The 16,889-nt window shown below is 42.8% G+C and overlaps 4 protein-coding genes across 4 annotated transcripts in view; 2 read left to right on the top strand and 2 right to left on the bottom strand.

The window, feature by feature from the left end:
- Positions 1-1,638: 1,638 nt before the first annotated feature.
- LOC121195287 (tripartite motif-containing protein 16-like) lies at positions 1,639-3,837 on the top strand. The gene has a single exon (XM_041058650.1). It carries the CDS (start codon positions 1,677-1,679, stop codon positions 3,378-3,380), a length of 1,704 nt encoding a protein of 567 aa, XP_040914584.1. The 5' UTR covers positions 1,639-1,676; the 3' UTR covers positions 3,381-3,837.
- A 5-nt stretch (positions 3,838-3,842) lies between these two features.
- brcc3 (BRCA1/BRCA2-containing complex, subunit 3) lies at positions 3,843-6,522 on the bottom strand. The gene has a single exon (XM_041058653.1). It carries the CDS (start codon positions 6,444-6,446, stop codon positions 5,664-5,666), a length of 783 nt encoding a protein of 260 aa, XP_040914587.1. The 5' UTR covers positions 6,447-6,522; the 3' UTR covers positions 3,843-5,663.
- A 1,212-nt stretch (positions 6,523-7,734) lies between these two features.
- LOC121195288 (E3 ubiquitin/ISG15 ligase TRIM25-like) lies at positions 7,735-11,310 on the bottom strand. The gene has a single exon (XM_041058652.1). It carries the CDS (start codon positions 11,106-11,108, stop codon positions 9,432-9,434), a length of 1,677 nt encoding a protein of 558 aa, XP_040914586.1. The 5' UTR covers positions 11,109-11,310; the 3' UTR covers positions 7,735-9,431.
- Positions 11,311-15,762: 4,452 nt separating this feature from the next.
- Positions 15,763-16,889, top strand: part of LOC121195501 (ras-related protein Rab-27B-like) — a 46,964-nt gene continuing 45,837 nt past the window's right edge. The window contains exon 1 of the mRNA XM_041059001.1: positions 15,763-15,970. The gene's annotated coding sequence lies outside the window, so the exon portion shown is untranslated. The remainder of the gene's footprint in view (positions 15,971-16,889) is intronic.

Here is a 16,889-nt window from a genome sequence, read left to right as displayed (position 1 = left end):
ACCTTATGTAGGAAATGTAAAACACGGGTGCTGTGTGGTTGGAGAACATTTACATATGTTTTTTTTTGCATTCTGTTTGAATTTTGTATTTAGTATGCACGGTAATAAACAAATACTGTTATTACTACAGTAGAGAAACCTACAAGGTATCAGCAGCCTGTAGTCCCTGTGGGTTAGTCTGCATGTTTCACACAGCATCGTAAATAATGAAGAGCTGATGGACTACTGAGAGCATAGAAAACAAAGAAATGCAAAATAAAGTCAGAAAGAACTTAGCTCACATAAGTAAATATCACATAAATAGAAGCTATACTATATGGTCTCAGTCTAACTGTGGATTGCACAGCACTGGAGACGGTTACCATTCATCATTTATATCCACACTCTACAAGATTTTCAGTAAGCTAAGAAAAAAACTGAGCTGCAAAATGAAAGAAATTTGGGAAATGAAACAGATCTAAACGACTTCTCCCTGTACTGACAGGCATTAAAAGTCACTCTCTGTAGGTGAACGTAACACTGATGAAAATCAGTAACTGGTCCACTTTGAAGATGACATGACATGTGAGCACTGTTAAATGAAATCATTCTCATCTCTTATCAGATAATGACTGAACAATTGAAGGACTGTGCACCGAGCGAGGATGGCTCAGTCATTAATGACAGCCGCGCCCTAACGGCCTGACGCTAGGTGTTTTCATGAAAACACTGTTTTTTGTGTATCCTAAACTCACAGACAAAATTTCTGACTCATCAAAATGTCAATGAAACAGAAGCACTTAAGGAACATGGGGAAAAAATGAGAGAGGGACTTAACAGAGAGATCTAATGTGTCCATTTTCAAAAATCTAAAATCTGTGTAAACCTAAGCCCCTGCACGGATTGGATAGAGTAAAATTATGAAAAAAAAAAAAAAAAAGTTTAACATTTCCGATCTTACATGGTGTGGAAAGTCTCTGCCCTAATGGAAAATTTGTCCTTTCACGGTAATAAACTCGAAACCTGTCAGCCTATCAGCCGATCTGTTACTCACTCAGGACTTCCTGGAACATGCCCACACCAAGCTAATTCCCACTAAATGAAACCTTCATTCTTTGAGTAGGAGGACGTGGAGAAAGAAGCCGTATTGCATCCCACACATACACACAGCGAGCTGAAACTGTTTTCAGATGAAAAGCTTGTCACACAATTATACATATATAGATGAACAAACTCTGGCTGAATTAGGTCTGCCCCTTTACAACAACACAACAAAACAAAACAAAAAAAAACAAAACAATGCAACACATTGTACAGTTTTGGTGTGACACAAACTGGCACAACAGTTTCTGAACAAGGTGACAAAATGACCATAGGTAGCTTGATCGAAGTCATGTGACACAGCTGCTCCCAACAGTATCATATAATGTTTGTGTAGCAAAAAGGACCACTACTAAAGTTCATACTGCTCTGCTCTATTATATGAGAATGAAGACAGACTTCAGACAGTGAGTTTTTTAACACGTTTTACCTTGTGACAGAGGAAACAATGCAAACCGAAACCTAAACCAGGGTTGAACCAAGTCCTGGACCCAACCTTTCAAACCACTCCTCTGTCTGGAATGAAGCCACTCCCTCTTCCCTCCACAGGTTAATATTCACAAGCTCTCTGATATTTGCTGTCAGTGAGAGGGGACATGGCGCAACAAGCAGATCAGCTTGACCGGGAAAAATTCTCCTGTTCGATCTGTCTGGATCTCCTGAAGGATCCGGTGACTATTCCCTGTGGACACAGCTACTGCATGGACTGTATTAAAAGCCACTGGAGTGAAGCAGAGTACACCCAAAGCTGTCCTCAGTGCAGGCAGACCTTTAGACCGAGACCTGCCCTGGTGAAAAACACCATGTTAGCAGATTTAGTGGAGGACCTGAAGAAAACAGGAGCCTCAGCTGAACCAGCTGATCACCGTTATGCTGGACCTGAAGATGTGGCCTGTGATTTCTGCACTGGGAGAAAACTGAAAGCACTCAAGTCCTGTCTTCAGTGTCTGGTCTCTTACTGTGAGCAACACCTCCAGCCTCACTATGAGTCTCCATCCTTTGAAAAACACAAGCTGGTTCACCCTTCCAAGAAGATTCAGGAGAACATCTGTACTCGTCACAATGAGGTGATGAAGATTTTCTGCCGCACTGATCAGCAGTGTATCTGTTATCTCTGCTCCATGGATGAACATAAAGGCCACGACACAGTCTCTGCTGTAGCAGAAATGACTAAGAGGCAGAGAGAGCTAAAACTGAATCAGCAAAAGATCCATCAGAGGATCCAGGACAGAGAGAAAGATGTGAAGGTGCTTCAGCAGGAGGTGGAGGCTATAAACAGCTCTGCTGATAAAGCTGTGATGGAAAGTGGGAAGTTGTCCACTGAGCTAGTCACACTCATTGAGAGAAGAAGCTCTGCTCTCAAGCGAAAGATCAGATTCCAACAGGAAACTGAAGTGAGTCAGGCCAAAAAGCTTCGGGAGAAGCTGGAGCAGGAGCTTGTTGAGCTGAGGAGGAACAGCACTGAGCTGGAGAAACTCTCACACACAGAGGATCAAACCCAGTTTCTCCAAAATTGCACCTCTTTGTCACCTCTCATCAAACGCACCACCTTACCCATCTTCAATACCCGTCCTCTGCAATATTTTGAGAATGTGAGGACAACCGCCTCACAGGCCAAACGCAAACTATGGATGACCTGTGATATGGAGTTGGACAGAATCTCAGAGACTGTAACTGGAGTGAATGTTTTACTGCTTCCAGACCCAAAGACCAGAGCTGAATTTTTACAATATGCTGTTCCAAAGAAAAAGCTCACTCTCAATCCAAACACAGCAAACACAAAACTGATGTTATTTGAAGGTAAGAGAAAGGTGAGCTTAGTGAAAGATGAACAGTTTTATTGTGGCCACCCAGACAGATTCATGGACAAGTCTCAGGTTCTAAGTGAACAACATCTGACTGGACGTTGTTATTGGGAAGTACAGTGGAGAGGACTCGGAGTTTCAGTAGCAGTCGCATACAAAGATATTGCCAGAACAGGACAGAAAAGTGAATTTGGAGACAATGACAAGTCTTGGGTATTAGAGTGTTCCTCCAATGGCAACTACAAGTTCAGACATAATGGCGTCAGAACTAACCTCTCTGAACGCCCTCCATCCAGCGCCTTGGCCCTAGGACAGAGCAACGTCAGAGTAGGAGTGTTCCTGGATTATAATGCAGGTATTCTGTCTTTCTACAAAGTCTCTGAAACCATCACGGTCCTCCTCCACAGAGTTCGGATCCCATTCACTCAGCCGCTCTACGCTGGATTTGGTGTTTATTATTTTGGATCTACGGCTGAGTTTTATGAAGTCAAGTAGGCTCGGCAGTTAGAGTGGATTTTCAGCAGCTGTTTGGAACAGCAACCAGAGACAACATTCGCAAATTAGACAAAGGCTGAGTCTCTCCTGTGACACTCATTTAGTGATAAAAGCTTCTGTGTGGTCTGTATCCTGTAATTCTCCTGATTGTTCTTTCTTTGCACTGACAGTGATCACAGTGCTCACATACTTTCTTAATATACTGTTTGTGTGTATAAAGTGAATATGTAAATGGAAAGATGGGCTCTGATTCCTCAGTGGTTCTCCTGTTGTTTGTATATTTGTATAGAACTGTGGTGTTTTGGGACCAAACTCCCCACAGATCATCTGTCAGACGGTTTGGGCAGGACTCTGACATCTCCACTTGATTTTCTCATTTCACTGTATTTTCATCTGTTTGTGGACATTTCATCTTCATGTTTTCATTTTAAATAAACCACAAGTGTGAAACGTGTCACTTCCTGTACAGCTGAGAATTTATTCACGGGAAACCAAGTGTTCAGAAAGAAAAAAAGTTCATAAACTGTACAAAGTTTGGATTATTGCTGTTACAGCTGCTGTGTCTGAGGCCAGAGATAAACTACAGGACAGTTATATGACCAGGGCTTCACATCAGCTCGCACTGAACCCAAACATGGTGAGAACACTAATCAGGATGGAAGAAGAAGTACCTTTCACTGAGGTGAAAACAGAGCCGAGGGTGACACCTGGTGGTAACACACAGACACAGAGACGACAAAGAGACCACAAGTGGTGAAAAGTGGAAAATATAATGCTTATATTTTCTGATAGAAAATATAAGCGAACATAAGTGAACTGCAGCATGCTGAATTTTGGAGGGCAGACACACACACACACACACACACACACAGACGTGTGTGTGTGCCTCACCACCTCTGTAATGGATGCTGGTCTCAGTAGTTTCACTGGATAAACCCATTTAAACATTCTACATCCCATCGAAAGCAATCAGACGGTCACATTCAAAGGCATAAACCATTTCTCTTTTGTAACTGTTAGTTGTTATTTTGATTAAATTATACCTTAAACTCCACTTAAGCAAACACTTAGCTTCATATGCATTTTATAGTATCTATAGTAACACTTTCATGAGTCCGAAGGCACCTTGTGTCTGCCCCTTGTGTCTGCCCCTCGTCCATCAGCAGGCTCAGTAGGCTCTGATTCAGAGTGGCTATAATGGAGGAGAGAGGCTCTTCACGCGCCTAACTGCCTGAGTGTTATTTCCCATTTGCCATAAACTGCTACATGTTTCACACCATCACCTTTCCCTCTAGTTAGCCATTTGTTTCTATATTGTGGGTGGGTGATACAGTTAACAGCCTCCACCCAGCTGTGTAAAATTAACCAGGCATCTTGTTTTTTGGCAGAATTAAATTCCTGACAAGTTAAGGTAGAATTTGTTGCCAAAGGTATGTGGACACCTAAACATTACAGCCATATATGACAGTTAAAATGTCACTCCTTTCAGCTGCTGCTATAACAGCCTCCACTCTTCTGGTTTCAGGCTTCCCAAAAGATTTTGGTTCGTGACTGCAGGTAGACCCCCCCGCCCCCCCCAGTTCATTCCAAAGCTACAGGATGGGGCTGAGGTGAGGTTCTTTCACTGCAAACCGGGAAAACGATTTCTTTATGGAGCTGGCTTTTTTTTTTTTTTTGCACGGGGCCATAAAACTGTTTGTGTATTGCCCACAATATAATAATTAATATATCGCATTAACTTAAACTCCTTTATTGGAACTAACAGATGAAGGCCAATCCAGAAAAAAACAGCCTCAAACAAAGAGCACAATAACAAACGTGGACTGGGGTGACCACATACTTTTGGCCAGGTAGTGTATTTCATGGGCAAAAAGTAAATCCACTATTAGCAGCTCTGTTTGAGAATATTCAAGACTGTTAACAAAGCTCTGATCCAACCAGAGACGAGTGTATTTTAATCTTTTCTGCACTGATGGAAACCAGCAGCAGTCTGGAAACAGGACTGGAAAAAAAAGGTTAATTAAATCTAGATAATTTAACAATTTGAGGACAAATGAAAAATTTAAACACAACAATTTTGAGAATGGATGAATTAAAAGAACAAAACAGAATCCAAGCTGCTGGAAGTGCAGTTGTGTGAAGACTTCTGTTTTGTTGCCAAAAACAGAACTGAAGTTTGATAAGGTAAGAAAACAGTTAGGAAGCTAAACCCTGTCCAACAACAGACAAAGAACTGACAGTGGTCTCTAGACTGTCCTCCTCCACCCTCCATGTCCTCTGGGCTCACAAAGCAGCCAGTTCCTGCAGCAGCCTCTCCTTCTCCTGCTGCAGCTCCACGATGCTCTGCTTGTTCTGCTCCAGCCGGTCCTCCAGCCACTGCAGCAGCGGCCCGCTCACCGCCGACATCTGGCTGCACAGGTTCTTGGTGAACACCGAGCCGTTGTGGATCTTGGTGACGGGGTCCAGGTGCGCCAGGCTGTGGATCTTGCGGTACGTGTCCTGCTCTTCCTGGCAGAGGATCCGCGGCAGCTCCACGGCCGACTCCAGGCACACCTTGCCGATGGCTTCGCGGGGCACGACGTGGATGGGGATCTCCACCCGCTCGTACTCGGAGCCCTTCTGCGCTTGCACGGACTGGAAGCAGGTGTACAGCACCCGACCCGTCTTGGTGTTCTTGTCCTCGATGAAGCAGGAGAAGATGAGACCCACGAAGCACTGATCCAGCATCTGGTACATGGCCTGGGTCCGCACGTCGACGTGTGAGGGCCACACGGTGATGTGCGGGTGGGAGTGGTACCAGCCGACCACCCGCATCGGCCGGCCCGTCGTGTCGGCCAGCCTCTCCGCCTCCGTGGAGGCCGCTGACAGCTGCTCCGGGGAAATCTCCACCCGGTCCTTCCTCTTGTCCGAGCGGCGGAGGATGATGACGGAGTGGATGTGGACGATCCGGGTGACCTCCACCTCCCCGATACACAGACCCATCACCTCCTCTTTCTCTGTGCTCAACGCGTGATTCATACACACCAGGAAGGCGTCCGACTCCAGGTGAACGGCGCTCACCGCCATCGTTTCTTGTCTGGCGAGTTGTCTATCCGGGAGCAGGCGACAACATAAACACCATCGGGAGCAGCGCTTCACTTCCGCGTTCTCAAGTGCTGCAGCAAAAACATTCCGTGTTGGTGCAGCCGGACAAAGGTTCCGCCGACCTTTCCAGCGTAGAGAAAAAGTTTGTCTTATTTATTTATTTTCAATCCTTGTATGGTGTTCGGGTATTAAATGGTTGGTTTGTGTTTGTGTGTTTTAGTATTAAAGTGGTTAGATTATTTTCTCTTCTCAGTCAGATTTAAGAAAGAGCTGGTTCATTCATCTGATACTTTGCACTAAATAGAGAAAAATGGAATTTCAAGGGCAAGAAGTAATGAAATAAAATATATAAAGGTGAAATGTTATCGAAACATATGGTTTAAACATTACTTAAAGTGTCCCAGAGTAATCCTATTTACATCTGGAGAGCAAGAGTCAGAGAGAGCAAACTGCAGTAGATCACATGCAGATGCGCTCACTGTAACACTGCTCTATCCCTCCGATCCCTCATTGTAAAGGTTACTTATGGCTGTTTTTAATTATTTCTGGGGTGAAAAGACCCTGGTTGACAGTTAACTAACAGGATAAAGGAGCAGGGCAGAGATTAGCCTGATTCAACAGAGTGGTCCAGACATGAGACTTATACTCACAACAGCATTGTAAAACAACACCATATATTATTATGTAACTGTGCTTTTCCTGCTTTCACAAGTCAAAATGTCTGCTGTGATGAAGGCCTGTTGTTATATATCAACTCCTGCATTCTAGAAAATATCAATCTGACCCCCCAATATAGAGTAGAATATATGTGAAGTATGTCGTCCTTAATGTTTGAATTTTAGAATTTGTTCCCTTCAGTCTCTTTCTTTTCACCTTTGGATACCCTGCTCTATTCACCGAGATTTTTCATCTTTTCCAAATAGTTTTCACCGTGGGCATTCTTCAGGCTCTTTTATCAACACAAAATGTCACTCATCTAAAATACATGACCAACAAATCAGTTTAGTTAAATGAAGTACATCTTATTTATTTAATAACAAGGAAAATACAAGGAAAATATTTACAATGCAAAAAAAATTGTAAAGAAAAAATGAAAAGTTGAAACATTCACAAAAGTTCTCTCAGAGTTTGATTGAGAGAGGGGGAGAGAAAGGAAAGATAGAAAGGGGGATGAGGGAGTGATGGGGAAAGGAATGGGGTGAAAGGGGGTGGGGGGCGTGGGAGCGATAGAGGGGTGATGGGGAAAGAGGGGGTAGAAAGGGGAGGGGGGTAAGGGAGGGGCAGTAAGGGGTAAGCAGGGGTAGGAGAGAGAGAGAAGGCAGGAGGGTGAACAGGGGGGAGATAAACAGAGAGAGAGGAGGAGAGGGAGCTGGAGAGAAACAAAATGGAAAAAGGACGGGCAGATCATCGGCGAGGCACAGAAAGGAGGGATTTTTTCAGGATCCTGTTTCTGGACAGGTTGTATCCATGAACCTGCTGAGGCAGGTGGTACAGACGACTGTCCTTACAGGCCTCCAGCTTTCTGTAGCTCTCCTTGAGCCTGCGAGCCTCCAGCTTCTGGTCTGCCTGAGCCTGTTTCTTCTTCTCCACCTCAGTGTTGATCTTTTTACAGCGGGTTCCAAAGCCCAGCGTGTCCTTCAGGTATTATTATTACTATCGCAACAACAATTAATACATTATTATTAATGCAATAATAACACTTGTAAGTACTTTTGTCTATTAACAATGCACCACACTGTTTTTTAGAACATAATCTACAGCTGTCAGTGGCTCAGCATGTGCAGTGTGTGTGTGCTATTAGATTACATTAGATTAGATTCAACTTTATTGTCATTACACATGTACAGGAACAGGGTAACAAAATGCAGTTTGGCATTTAACCAGAAGTGCAAAAGCAGCAAGTGCAGAATATAGAGTATTCACAGTAGATACATACAATAAACATGATATACAGATGAGTGTTCTATAACACAATGTACACTTAAAAAGGTATTATGAACATACTATAGAGAGGAGTCCTTGAGAATGCTGCGAGCTCATCGCAGGCAGCGTTTCCTCTGGACGTCCTCAGTGGAGGGAAGTGGAGTCCCTGTTATGCGTTGGGCAGTTTTCACCACCCACTGCAGTGCCTTTTGGTCAGCGACTGAACAGTTACCACACCAGACTGTGATACAGCCGGTCAAGATGCTCTCAATCACAGACCAGTATAAGTTCACCAGAACGGCTGAGGACAGGTGGTTCTTCTCCAGTGTCCTTGGAAAGAAGAAGTCTTGCTGGTGTTCAGGAGCAAGTTGCTGTACCTCCTCCCTGTAGGCAGTCTCATCATTGTTGCTGATGAGACCAATCACCGTGGTGTCACCTGCAAACTTGATAATGGGGTTGGATCCATTTACAGGCCTGCAGTCATGGGTGAAGAGGGAGTAGAGGAATGAGCTTATCAAGCATCAAGCGTCCCTCCAGTACCTGAAGACTTCATTCATATGAAGAAAGACAGTAACTCTGAACCCGAACTTGAATCCTGAATTGATGGACTATTGCCACTTTCTGTGAACCTAAGAAAAAAATCACATCTGTACTCAAATTGTGTCTTGACCGACAGTAAATGCAAACCATTCAAACCAAAGTCACATAAATCATTTTTAAAGTGATGTAGCAAAGTTTTTTTGCACAAAAAAAGTCACAACATTGACAAAACATTGTTCTTCTTCCTCTTTCCAAAGGAAGAGGAACAAATGGAATATCCACACATTGCAAATCTCCCCTGAGGTACCTCGTGATCCAAAACCATAATAATGTCTGTGTAAATGTGTATTTGTATTGCTTCAAATTTTGCTGATATTCATGAAATTCTGATTTACATTTCCTGAATTTAAAAAGAAAAACCTGTTATTAAATCAAATCAAATCAACAATCACAGAATCTCTGTGAAGCTACTGACTCACACCCCCTCTGCCCCTTAACCTCTGTCTACTCAAGCTTACTGAACTCAGCAGCAGATTGATCACAGTATGTATTGAAAACACCAAGTCCCTGATGGAGCGGCTGAGTGAACGTGGTCTGGACTCTGTGGAGGAGAGTCATGCTTTCAGAGACACTGTAGAAGGACAGGATACCTGCCCTGTGGTCCAGGTACACTCCTATTTTGGAGGTTTGAGGGCTTGAGATCAAGGTAACAGTACCTTTATGTCTGAATTCATAACTATTGTTGAAACACTCTAAAGCCCAAGACTTGTCATCATTTCCAAATCCGCTTCCATATCCAGTTCTGCTGATGTCCTTGTATGTGACTGCGATTGAAACTTCATATCTGCCCCTTTCTACCTCCCAGTAGTGGCGTCCACCGAGACCCTCTCTACTCAGGACCTGAAACATGTCCGTGAATCTGTCTGGGTGACTTAAATAGAGCTGTTTTTTACTCATCACTGTTACTTTTCTGTTCCCTTCAGATAAAACCAGCTGTGTGTTTGCTGTGTTTGGATCCAGTGTGATTTGTTGTGAGTATTGTAAGAATTCAGCTCTGGTCCTGAGCTCCGCCTGTGGCCGTAAAACATCCACATCAGTCACTGTCTGTGAGATCTTGGTCCATGCATCACTAAGAATGTGCTGCAGTTTATCTCTGGCCTCTGACACAGTCGCCATCACATCCTCAAAGTACCGGAGAGGACAGCTGTTGATGTTGGGCCCGTTAGTCGATTCACTAAGACATAACAATGAGGGGTAGCTGTGCAGAAACTGGCTGTGGTCCTCTGTGTGTGAGAGTTGCTCCAGCTCAGTGTCTTTCCTCCTCAGTTCAGCGACTTCCTTCTCCAGCTTCTCCTGAAGCTCCTTGGCCTGACTGATGTCCATTTTCTGCTGGGATCTGATTTGCTGTTTCACATCAAAGCTTCTATTCTTGATAAGACGGACCAGCTGAGTGAAGATCTTCTCTGTGTTCTTCACAGCTTTATCAGCAGAGCGACTGATAGCCTCCACCTCCTGCTGAAGCACCTTCACATCTTTCTCTCTGTCCTGGATTCTCTGCTGGATCTTTTGTCGACTTGTTACCAGCTCTCTCTGCCTCTCACTCCGCTCCTCTGAGGCTAAGACTGTGTCGTGGCCTTTATGTTCATCCATGGAGCAGATATAACAGATACACTGCTGATCAGTACGACAAAAAATCTTAGTCACTATACCATGATGAGCGCACATGTTCTCCTGAATCTTCTTGGACGGTTGAACCAGCTTGTGTTTTTCAAAGGCTGGAGACTCATAGTGAGGCTGGAGGTGTTGCTCACAGTAAGAGACCAGACACTGAAGACAGGACTTGAGAGCTTTCAGTTTTCTCCCAGTGCAGAAATCACAGGCCACATCTTCAGGTCCAGCATAACAGTGATCAGCTGGTTCAGCTGAGGCTCCTGTTTTCTTCAGTTTCTCTACTAAATCTGCTAACATGGTGCTTTTCACCAGGACAGGTCTCGGTCTAAAGGTCTGCCTGCACTGAGGACAGCTGTGGATTTCTTTCCGATCCTCTTCATCCCAGTGGCTTTTAATACAGTCCATGCAGTAGCTGTGTCCACAGGGAATAGTCACCGGATCCTTCAGGAGATCCAGACAGATGGAACAGCAGAGTGTTTTTCCGTCCATGAGGTTTTGTTGCTGCGCCATTTCATCTCAGAGACAGTGGATGTGAAATAGTTTCACTTTCTCACGCAAGATAAAAACTAAGAAAAGATCCAAACTATAGCTCAGTTCCCTTTCTTTCTGTTTGCTTGCTGATCTGCAGTGAATGGGGCTTTGTTTTACAACATATTGGTTAGACCCATCTGTGCACAGGCAGATCTGCGAAAGAGCCAGGAAGCAGGAAATATCCAGACTGAATGGGACTGGCTGCGTTGGAAAGCAGGAAGAAAAGAAGAGGGAGGGGCTGTCATGTTCTGATCCATTCCAGGAAGAGGAGTGGTTTCAGCGAGACATTATAACTCTGGTTTACAACATGAAGAGTGTGGGGCATAAAAAGGTCAACATGACAATACTTTTCCCTCACAGTACAAAAATTACACTGACAGTGTTGATGACTGGAAAATCTTTATTTTACAGTTCAAAGTTTACAATAAAGTGACAAGTGATAAAGAGCAACATGTATTTTTGTATATCAGTCAAATCATTTTGCGATTTCCAAGTTTCCACTCTCATCTTATAACCGAGCCTCTGACAAACATAGGGAGAGTTTATTGCACTAAATAACAAACATAATAACTTTTATAGCTTCATTTTCATTGAACAAAGATTCTTTAAATGAAATTTTGTTGGCTTAGAAGTCATTCTAATTCTTCTTCTTCTTCTTCTTCTTCTTCTTCTTATTATTATTATTATTATTATTATTATTATTATTATTGTAACTATTATATTGTAGTTTTTACTATTATACTTACTTCCTCTTACCTGACTGAACAACTGTCACAAAGCAATTTCAATGCAGGGATAAATAAAGTTTTTCTGACTCTGATTCTGTTTAAAGCAGATGTAAACATACTGCATAGGTTTAACTCTTTTCTAACTGGTTATACTGGATTTTATTTGCATTGCACAGCCAGTAAAGGTGGCTTTGCTGCTATTTTGTCACGTTCTCTGAAACTTTTAGTTATTTTCACCAACTGGAGCATGTTGTAGCAGACAGAAGTTCTCTGTATCTCCTACATGTAATCACAGCTTAATAGGCTAACGTAAATGTTCTTTAGCCAGGCTGACAGCATGATTCCAGGTGTGGCAATGTTAGATGGTAAACCACTTTGGTCTAGATGAAACCATCCAAAAACTATTGGATGGGTTGCCATGAAATTTTGTATAGACCTTCATGTCCCCAGATGATGAAACCATCTGACTTTCTCTCGCGTCACCATGAGGTTGATATTTGGGGTTTTGACTAAAATGTTTCCACAACTAATGAAACAGACATTCATGTGCTCCTCAGGAGGAATTTCCTTTGGTGATGCTCTGGCGCCATCATCAGATCAAAATCTTTTATTTGTCCAGTACTTTGGTTTGAGACCATAGATCTGCAAAACTAATGACATTCCCATCGTCAACTTCTGTGCTAATTATCTAATGTTTACATCCTAACACGCAAAAACCAAGATGGTGAACATGGTAAACATGTTAGCACTGTCACTGTGAACATGTCATGACCTGGAATTTAAAGGGTCAGTTTAACCAGATCCAAAGGATGTGATGGATCTAATGCAAAAATTGTCATTGTTTACAAAATGGTGTGTGAGGGTGGCCGAGAAACCCGGAGTGAAACAATGAGCCGCAGCGGTCCGGAGCAGTTCCAAATTCCTTTTTATTCAGCAAAATTAGAGTCCTGTTCACAAACTTTACGGCCAAAAATGCACATTGGGCCAGCCAGAACAGGAAACTAAGCAAAAAAAAGGAAAACAAAACAAAATCAAAACAAAAAAAAAAACTCCCTTCTCAAGAAAACAATCAAACACAACAAAGGAATTACACTCTAAACTGCCCGTCTGGCTATGCCCCTGTAGTTTGGGCCCAAGGCAGGAGTTACAATCTGGTGCTGTGTCCTGGAGCTGAGACTCTTCCTCCTCTCTCTACTCTCCAGCCACCACAGCCTCCTCCCTTTTATACTGCTGGACTACACCTTCCCAAGCAATCAAAATCAATTATGTCTCCCAGCATACTTAGAGTAATAACAATATCAAATAACACATTGTCACATCGAAGTTCAGCTATATTTACTTTAAAACCACATATTACTTTTTAAACAAGACACTTATACTGGTTATTTCAGGACAAAGGACAAAACACCCCTCCCAGTCTACCACACTTGGTTTCTTCCCCTGTGAACCCCCTATTTAACCAACTGGAATGCTCCAGCTCAGGTTTGGCTGTTCCTGGTCTAACAGAGGAAGAAGGGCAACAAAGAAAACAGGTAACACAATTCAAATTCAACAAATCAAATACCCAGTCACAATGTATCCTCTCCCCCTCACCCTCACCCTCTCCTCCACATGTTCACATCACACACATCTCCCCAACACTTTCCACCAGGTATCATCATTTTGACAAAATCCACCTGAGTAGAGTGTGTAGCGCATGTGCCCCACCTTAGGGCACGGGGTCTCCCCGTGACATGGTGGATCAGAGGTTGTGATGTTTCTCTGCTTTTCTGATCTAAACCTTCCAGGTCTTCTTCCATTCAGTAGTCCACCTTTGTTGATTCAGATTTAACCTGAGCCCTTGTTAAGACGCTCTATGTGTTTCCTGACTAATTACAGAGAAACATTACATGCTGGATCCACTCTCACATCTCTATGGCAACAGGTTGTGGTGGTAGAACTTTGATCCTGAACACAAGCACACACACACACACACACACAATTTCCCACTAGCATACAAACAAAGCAAAAACCTGCACATGTATACTGTGTCACCTATAGTCACTCTAAGCTTGCTAAAAAGACTGTGTGTGTGTGTTCTGGAGTTGATAGTGCATTTGCTTTGGCACCTCATGTTTGCAGAGGCGTGCAGTAACCATGACGACTAAGACGCAGCCAATAAGATTTGATTGAAAGATTAATTGGAGCCCAGTAAGTAGGTATGGTTTAAAATTAAAAGCATCATCCACTCGTAAAAGGAAAGAGTTTATTAGACAGGACATTAGATTCCACAGACAGTATGTTTAAGATTATAGAAAACGATCTAAATAGAGTCTTTTTCCACAGAAAAAAACAGACAATAGCAGCAACATATTCAAATAAATGCTTTAAAGTGTAAGGCTGGGACTATTTTTGACATTAGGAACACAACTATCATGTTTTTACATTTGTTGGGCTGTGTAAGACACCACCTCATGTGTTTATCATCACTGTAACATTATGGCACTCGTATCAAGAGGAACTGATGCAGGTAATGGCATATTGCTTAAAAGCAAAGGCAATGAAATGCAACCCAGGGACTTAACAGGTGTGGAGAAAGTATAAAGTGCTGAGTGAGGCAATCTGCTGAAGGAAATAAGAAGCTGTGCAAAATATATCCTGTCAAAACAGGTCCAAGGTTATTTCCTGTTACAGTGTTGGGAAATGAAGCTGATTAGCAACTTATATCCAGTGATTTGAATTAATTTTAAAAAAATATATATTATTACTGTTTCCATGTAAACTTGCTGCATCACTTTCGCAGCTGATATTTCAGGACAACATGAAAAAACATTCAGTAAAGGCTTTTGATCGAAACACCACACATCAGCATAAGTGACCATCGAATTCATGGTCTTATTTTGCTTTTACTGTTGATAACTGACTTTGAGATGAAAGAAAATTCAATATATTATTTTTAAGAATATGATGATTAGATTTTCTGTACAAATAACACTCACTGGGTGATTTAGTCCAAACAGCAGCACAGTTTAATTTTCTTTTGTTTTCCTTTCAGTTAAATATCAGAACAGTAATTCTTCATGTTTCCACCTGTTGAACATTTAGGCCAAAGTGAATAAGGAAGTAAACTGCAGGCATTAGGACCAGGTGGGCTCACTTCTTTCCAGGCTGGAGAAATGTGTAGCAGCCACACACACACACACACACACACACACACACACACACACACACACACACACACACACACACACACACACATACACACATACACACACACACACACACACACACACTCGATGTTGCCTTTAAATGCTGCAAGAATTATCAGCTTTGCATTTCGTATGAATGGTTGCTTTTAAATTTGGTGAAATGTGAATTTTCAATAATCCATCAACAAATTAGTTTTTTTTCTATACTCACTGTCTCTAGATTAAATTATTGGCTAAAATGTATTTATTTATCTATTATTTATTTGTAGGCCAAGCCATTAGTGCTATGTACTGTAAATAAAATAATAATAATAATGAAATAAATAATAATAAGAAGAATAACTGAGAGCATCCTTAAATAAGACCATGGTCTTTATGCATAATAAAAACTCTCTGAAAATGTACTGGACAAATGTATAAATGCTGAAAATCCTGCTGAAATTTATTCAAATTCAAATAATTACACAAGTTAATATTTGTGAATTGATACAAAGAGAAAGATCTGTAGAGTACCAAGTTTATTTCCAGCAGCTATTGTAAAATGAAGTTATTCTTGTACAAACAGTTTATATTTGAGTGAAAGTGCCTGTTTGCAAATAGCTGAGAAAACCGAGTTTCCCAGTAGGCCATGAATGCACCAGGAGCGTCAATCCTCCACCCCTAAAGGAAGCCGAGCGACATCCATCCAGACTCGTTGGACTCTCAGAGGTAAAGCCCCAGCCTGCACCCCGGTCAGACGCTCCGCCGGGCCGCCACGCCGAACTCCAGGTTTGGGGATCTCTGCGCGGATTTTCCTCTCGATCAGGACTGTGGGAGAAATGCGACGTCTCGGAGGAGGAGGAGGAGACGAACTGGTCAGGCAGCAGCAGCAGCAGCAGACACCTGAAAGGAGGATCTGAGTTTGTTTCTGTAACGTCAAAGAAAGGTAAGAGCCACAGAGGAGAGAGAGACACACACACACACGCTACGTCAGGCCCGGGTCGTGCCTCGTACAGATGGTTTGTTTGTTTGTTTGCTTGTTGTTTATTGGTGCGTTTCCGTTTTACTTGTCGTTTGTAGCATTAGTACAGGGCAGGCGGTATGAGTCATAGCCCGGCGCAGGGCTGCTGGAGGATCTGCTGAGGAGCAAAGTGTCTGCAGCCTCCAGAGCCACAGTCCTCTATCAGCCGCTCCACATGCAAAGCGCTGCATGGTTGTGCTGTTCAGGCAAATGATTGCGCTCTGTTTGTTTGTTTGTATGTGTGTGTGCGTGTGTGTATATGATATGACACTTTGAAAGACTAAGGGTTGCAGGGAATGAGCTTGAAATTCATTAGGCTTTTTAAAGTTCAGAGTTAAATATCTCAGGCAAAGACCAGCTTCATAAATAATAAACAGTCTCCCCAGTTTGGTGTGGAGGATCTTGACTGGTCTGCACAGAGACCTGATCTCAACCTTATCCAGCACCTTTGGGATCAGCTGGAACCCCAGCTGTGAGCCAGACCTTATCAGCCAGCATCAGTGTTGGACCTCGCTAATGCTCTTGGGGCTGAAAGGGAGCAAATCTCTGCAGCCAGGTTCAGACATTTGGTGGGAAGCCTTTCCTGGAGAGAAGAGGCTGTTAGAGCAGCAGATGAATGCTGAGCCCCGCCCACTTCAAAACAGTCAGAAAAGCACAGAGAATAAAGAGAAATACAGAAATCTATGAAGGGAAACAACCAAAACTGCTCTGACTTTGGCCCGACAATGGTGTTTTCAAGCAGGAACCCATCAATCACGGCAAGAAGACGCTGATGGAGAAAATGAGTTTTGACTGGATTTTTCTCTACCACAAATAATTTTTCAGTTCTTCACCTGTAGAGCTA

The sequence above is a fragment of the Toxotes jaculatrix genome, chromosome 16 (assembly GCF_017976425.1).
Source record: "Toxotes jaculatrix isolate fToxJac2 chromosome 16, fToxJac2.pri, whole genome shotgun sequence".
Taxonomy (NCBI): Eukaryota; Metazoa; Chordata; class Actinopteri; family Toxotidae; genus Toxotes; species Toxotes jaculatrix.
Note: the sequence above shows the minus strand (reverse complement) of the source record. Positions and strands in the feature narration are given on the sequence as shown.

What these genes read in the sequence shown, in the direction of transcription:
- LOC121195287 (XM_041058650.1), top strand. Translation starts at nt 1,677, where the DNA reads ATGGCGCAACAAGCAGATCAGCTTGACCGGGAAAAATTCTCCTGTTCG.
- brcc3 (XM_041058653.1), bottom strand. Translation starts at nt 6,446, where the DNA reads ATGGCGGTGAGCGCCGTTCACCTGGAGTCGGACGCCTTCCTGGTGTGT.
- LOC121195288 (XM_041058652.1), bottom strand. Translation starts at nt 11,108, where the DNA reads ATGGCGCAGCAACAAAACCTCATGGACGGAAAAACACTCTGCTGTTCC.